At 56.9% G+C, this 5,812-nt stretch overlaps 1 protein-coding gene across 1 annotated transcript in view; it reads left to right on the top strand.

Moving 5' to 3' along the window:
- Positions 1-3,865, top strand: part of MAP7D1 (MAP7 domain containing 1) — a 23,785-nt gene extending 19,920 nt beyond the window's left edge. The window contains exons 9-19 of the mRNA XM_029948307.1: positions 1-44; positions 139-281; positions 849-1,177; positions 1,457-1,634; positions 1,721-1,859; positions 1,984-2,088; positions 2,360-2,413; positions 2,579-2,621; positions 2,724-2,811; positions 2,915-3,108; positions 3,271-3,865. The exon at positions 1-44 is cut by the window's left edge and continues 49 nt beyond it. Coding sequence (XP_029804167.1) covers positions 1-44; positions 139-281; positions 849-1,177; positions 1,457-1,634; positions 1,721-1,859; positions 1,984-2,088; positions 2,360-2,413; positions 2,579-2,621; positions 2,724-2,811; positions 2,915-3,108; positions 3,271-3,281 — 1,328 coding nt within the window. The 3' untranslated portion in view covers positions 3,282-3,865. The remainder of the gene's footprint in view (positions 45-138; positions 282-848; positions 1,178-1,456; positions 1,635-1,720; positions 1,860-1,983; positions 2,089-2,359; positions 2,414-2,578; positions 2,622-2,723; positions 2,812-2,914; positions 3,109-3,270) is intronic.
- The last annotated feature ends 1,947 nt before the right edge of the window (positions 3,866-5,812 follow it).

Genomic DNA, 5,812 nt, shown 5'->3' with positions numbered 1-5,812 from the left:
TGGGCAGCCCGGCCCAGGTCCGCCGCAGGCCCGAGGCCTCACCGGTGAGTGGGCAGGTGCGCAGGGGTTGGGGTGGGGAGGGCAGGGGGCCGGCGCCATTAACTTCTGCTCCGCGCTCTCCTTCCCCCGCCTTACAAGGTGCAGAAAAAGGAGAAAAAGGACAAGGAGCGGGAAAATGAGAAGGAGAAGAGTGCCCTGGCCCGGGAGCGCAGCCTCAAGAAGCGCCAGTCACTGCCTGCCTCTCCTCGTCCTCGCCTCTCTACCGGCAACGCTGAGCTGAGGTGGGCACACGGTGGTGCCCACAGGTCACCAGGCTTCCTTCCATCCATCCATCCATCCATCCATCCATCCATTCACAAATATTTGTTGGGCACCTCCCCCTAAAGTGAAAATGAAAGCTCCTGAGGGCAGATTTATTTTGTTTTGTTTTGTTTGAGCGTTTTGATGGCTGAAGTACAGTAGCACTTAGAACAGTGCCTGGCATTTGGCAAGCACTCAACAAAAACTGCTGAATGAATGAATTGGACCTGCCAGGTGCTGTTCTGAGTGCTGAGGACACATAAGTAGCCAAACCAGGCCTGATTCTTGCTCTTATTAATCTCACTAGCTATTGTGAGAGTAAAGACAGACAGTAATCAAAGACTCACAAATGAATATGTGATCATGAACTGGGATATGCTCTAAAAAGAACTAATCTGGTCCTATGAGAGCATATAAGGGGGCGGGGGGAGTGCTGAGCCAGCCTTGTGGGGTGAGGGGCATACTTCCCAGAGGAAATGGCTGGCTCAGAGGGTGTGTATGTGTGTGGATGCTGTGCTCGAGGCCTCACTTTTTTCCTTTTCTCTCAGTCCCAAAGGCAAGGCTCGGCCATCTTCTCCCTCCACATCCTGGCACAGGCCTGCCTCTCCCTGCCCCAGCCCAGGGCCAGGCCACACTCTGCCCCCCAAACCACCGTCCCCTCGGGGCACCACTGCTTCACCCAAGGGGCGGGTCCGGAGGAAGGATGAGGCAAAGGAGAGCCTCAGTTCAGCAGGACCTGTGGACAAGAACCAGAACAAGGGCAAGACCAGTGATGAGAAGGAGCCAGCAGCCCCAGCCTCACCAGCTCCCTCACCCGTGCCCTCCCCCACCCCAGCCCAGCCCCAGAAGGAGCAGCCCACAGCTGACATCCCTGCAGGTGGGTTGCAAGGGAAGCCAGCTTTGCCTGTGTGGCAGAGGTGGTCAGAGATGTGGGCCCAGAGGTGCCTGGGGACTGAGTGTTGCAAGACAGAGGAAGCTCTTGCCCTCAGCAGGTCCAGGCCCAGAACACAGGCCAGAAAGGAGAACCACACCACTGAGTTGATGGCAGAAGTTGGGTGGGTGGGTCTCCCTGAGCTCCAGGAAGCAGGGGCATGCAGTGGTGATGGAGGTGCCTGAGCTGGTGTGTGCTGACTCCTGGTCCTGGATTCCGCCCCAGATACTGCTGTCCCGACCTCACCCCCAGCCCCTGCTCCAGCAGCGACCCCTAGCAAGCCCATGGCCGGCACCACAGACCGAGAGGAGGCCACGCGACTCCTGGCTGAGAAGCGGCGCCAAGCACGGGAGCAGCGGGAGCGCGAGGAACAGGAGCGGAGGCTGCAAGCAGAAAGGGACAAGTGAGCAAACCCATGGGGACTGAAAGGGCCCTTATGGAGGCCGTAGAAGAAGCGCAGGACGGAACCGAGTTTCCTCTGTCTCCCAGGCGACTTCGAGAAGAGCAGCTGGCAAGGGAGGCCGAGGCTCGGGCCGAGAGGGAGGCGGAGGCCCGGAGGCGGGAGGAGCAGGAGGCCCGAGAGAAGGCGCAAGCCGAGCAGGAGGAGCAGGAGCGCCTGCAGAAGCAGGTGCCCCCGCGTGGCTGGCCGGCGGGCAGGGCAGGGCGCGGGCGCCTCCTGGTGGCGGGCTGGGGGCTGGCCCGGAGGGAAGGCTGGAGTCCCCCTACTTAAAGCTCCCGGGGACCTTGGGCAGAAAGAAGAGGCTGAAGCTCGGTCCAGGGAAGAAGCGGAGCGGCAGCGTCTGGAGAGGGAAAAGCACTTCCAGCGGGAGGAGCAGGAGCGGCAAGAGCGCAAAAAGGTCTGCAGAGCCGGGCTGTGCTTGCGTGGGCGGGGCGGTGCTCTGTGCCGGGTTGTGGCTTCAGTTACTGGGGCTGGTGGAAGCTGGGGGAGTGGGCCCTGCCTTGGGCTTCTAAAGGGTAGACCAAGAAGCAGTTGGGGTGAGTTCTGGTTCCTTGCTGGGAAAAGGCTGTTATGAGCTGGAGGGACCCTGAGCGGACAAGGGGCTGGCTGGTGGGAGGTTTGGGAATAGGGCAGCCCTTGGGCCTAACTGATGTGGGGCCTCCAAACAGCGGCTGGAGGAGATAATGAAGAGGACTCGGAAGTCAGAAGCTTCTGAAACCAAGGTCAGGATTCCCCAAAGGCAGCCAGGGGTGGGGGCGGGGGTCTGGTTAGGAAAAGAGGTTGGGAGTGGGGGGTTCTCAGGGGCTAGGGTTCTCAGAGAATTCAGCCCCTCAGTCCAGTGGGGCCAGATATCCCTTGAGTCTGACTGCTCTTCCAATTCAAAGCAGAAGCTGGACAGAAAGGAGGCAAAGGCCAACAGTTTCAGCCCAGGTAAATTCCCTGTTCCCCTCATCTCCGTCCCCTTGGCCACCCATCCTCAAACTTCCTCCCCTCCCCAGCCCCTAACTGATGGGCATTCCTTCCCTGTGACAGACCCTGTGAAAGCCGGGGAGGCTCGGCCCTCAGGGCTGCAGAAGGAGGCAATGCAGGAGGAGCTGGCCCCCCAGGAGCCTCAGTGGAGGTACCAGCTACTGAACAGGGAGGCAGGATGACACTGGAGCTGGGGGGGCTGTGGGGGGGTGCCTGGGAGGGGTGGTGCCTGAGTGTCGGCCCTGCATCCACAGCCTGCCAAGCAAAGAGTCACCAGGGTCCCTGGTGAATGGCCTGCAGCCTCTCCCTGCACACCAGGAGAACGGCTTCTCCCCTAAGGGGCCCTCTGGGGACAAGAGCCTGGGCCGAACGCCAGAGGCACTCCTGCCCTTCGCAGAGGCAGAAGCTTTCCTCAAGAAAGCTGTGGTACAGCCCCCACAGGTCACAGGTAGGGAGCCCTGACTTTGCTCCCAGCAGCCTTCCTTGGACTCCGCAGCCCTGCCCCTTCTTCCAGCTCTGCCCCAGGCCTTCTCACGCCCTGAAGACCCCCAGACATCTGGGCTAGGAGCCTGGTTTGCCTTGACTGTTTCCCCTCCTACTTTTTTCCTAGAAGTCCTTTAAGGGGTTGCCTTGGATCCAGGCATAGCTATGAGGGCTCCTCTGCATCATCTATCAGCACGTCTGGAAGAGAAAGAGACAGAACAAAGCCGGAAGTGGCCTGGGCCCCTGGGGGTGGGTCCTCTGTTATTTTTAATCTGCACCTTATAGACTGATGTCTCTTTGGCTGGAGCCAGGCCCTGCCCTTCAGTGCATTCGTGTGCTCACACGCACGGACACCCCCTCCCATACACACACGTTACACTCACAGCCTCTCTGGCCTCCTCCCTTGGGGAAGGGCCGCCTGTAGTATTTGCCTTCGTTTGGTGGGGTACATTGGATGTGAATACTGTAAATAGCTTGTGCTCAGACTCCTCTGCGTGGAGGGGGCAGGTGCAGGAGGCAGACCCTCCCAAGACTCCCTGGGGTGATCTTCCTCTCTCTATTTAACATAACTGAGGGGGAACCCAGGGCTGGGGATTGGGGGCACCTTGGGCCACAGGATACTGGTTGCTTTAGGGGTACCCATGCCCCCTGCCCTCGCCTGGAATCAGTGTTATTGCATCTGATCAAAGTTCTCCAGAAATAAAGTGAGAATAATTCTGCCAGTCCTGTCTATCCTTGGGGCTGGTGGTGGGTGGGGGCAGGTGGCCTCCTGCATTCTCAGAACTTTAGGAGCCAGGGCCTGGCGATATCCGCCCGTGGGTACCAGTCCTAGACCTCATGCCTGTGGTCTCCATCTTGTCCCAAATTCATCCATTGGACACAGCTGTTACCAGGCAGTGGGCTATGTGCGAGGGACACAGTGCTAGGAAAAGGCACAGTCTCTGTTCTCATGGAGTTTATGGTCTAGCAGGTGAGTGTCATGGACACTGAGTTGCCTACATAACATCCATGCCCTTTGCCCAGACAAATGATTTTGTTCAGGGGGCCATCTCCCTCCTGGGCCCCCTCCCACCCCCCACTTCCGGGCTTCACTGGAGGGCAATCCTGGGCCCAGCTGTGAATCATGACTGGAATGAGCTGAAAATGATGGCCCCAAACCCCTCATGAGTGACTGGTTTAGGTACAGGTCTGTGACACAATTGTGGCTGGCAGATACAAAGAAAAGTCTCTTGGGCTTCTAGAAGAAAAAAAATTGAGAAAGAATGAGGACCTCCCCGTGTCCCCAACCTCTTCGTGTTCACACCCTGTGTTGTCCCTTCCCATGTTGTGCCAGGGCTTGGTGGCTGACAAAACACACCAAAAGTGACAGCGTGTCATATGAGAGGTTAGGTCGTAAAAGACACTATGGCTTCTGTCTTGGTCACCTCCTCGCTCTCGGACACTCTCTGGAGGGAGCTGCTGCTACAGTGCAAATGGCCTGAGAGCCCCGCGTGCCAGGGGACCAAAGCCCCCTGTCGATGGCCACATGCCAACAGCTTCTCCAGCCTCAGTTAAGCCTTCAGATGACTTCTGCCCTGACCAAGAGCTTGACAATAACCTCACCAGAGACCCTCTGCCAGAACCAACTAGTTAAGCCACTCCTGGGTTTCTAACCCGTAGAAACTGTGAGATAATAAATACCATTTTAGACTGCTAAGTTTTGTGATGATTCGTTACATGGCAATAGTTAATTAAGACACACAACAAGGGAAAGAGTCATGATGTGAAGTCCGGCTGCGGTGCCCATCCTGCTGGCCAACCTGAGGACAAGGCCAACATCAAGGGCGGCAGAGCAGGGACATGGGGAGAAGACCTTGAGAGTCCTTGAGAGACCATGGAGTTAACCAACCCCCAATCCAGTCCTACCGCTGGGCAGCTTACTGTGTAAGCCAACACAATTGGATTTTCTGTTTCATGTAATCAAAAGCTCCTAACTCTTCTAGGGATGCAGATAATAAATACATAAATGCATTTAGGTTTCAACAAAGGAAATGAAGTGGATGAAAGGCTGAGCGATAACAGGGAAACTTAGAGAAGGTGTCTTCTAAAGGAGCAGCATTTAAACTTGACCTGAAGGTCGAGGAGGAGCCAGCCATGTGAGAAAGAACAGGGGAAGAGTTGCAGGTGGAGGGGTCAGGTGCTGAAAGCCCTGGAGGATTAGGGGCACAGGATCAGAGTCTGGGCAGTGTGAGCGATGGGGGGGAGTGGGGGTGCCACATCTCGGGGGTTGGGGATCAGGAACCGCGAGGACGCCACGACAGGACTAACAGCCTCTTGGCCCTCTTCTGGGTGAGAGGTCCTTTGCCTACCCCCTCCAAGCTCATATTCACACCTGGGCAGAGGCACCAACATTTCCCCCGCAGCAGTACCCTCTGAATACTTTTTTTTCTTTTTAATGAGGAAAGCGGTATTTGCTTATTTTATTTTTTTAATGTTTATTTATTTTTGAGAAAGACAGGGCGTGAGTGGGGGAGGGGCAGAGAGAGAGGGAGACACACACAGAATCTGAAGAAGGATCTAGGCTCTGAGCCAGCAGCACAGAGCCTGATATGGGGCTTGAACCCACAAACCGTGAGATCATGAGCTGAGCTGAACACTTACCCAACTGAGCCACCCAGGCACCCTGCCCC

The sequence above is a fragment of the Suricata suricatta genome, chromosome 8 (genome assembly GCF_006229205.1).
Source record: "Suricata suricatta isolate VVHF042 chromosome 8, meerkat_22Aug2017_6uvM2_HiC, whole genome shotgun sequence".
Classification (NCBI taxonomy): Eukaryota; Metazoa; Chordata; class Mammalia; order Carnivora; family Herpestidae; genus Suricata; species Suricata suricatta.
This window is presented reverse-complemented; position numbering and strand designations above follow the sequence as displayed.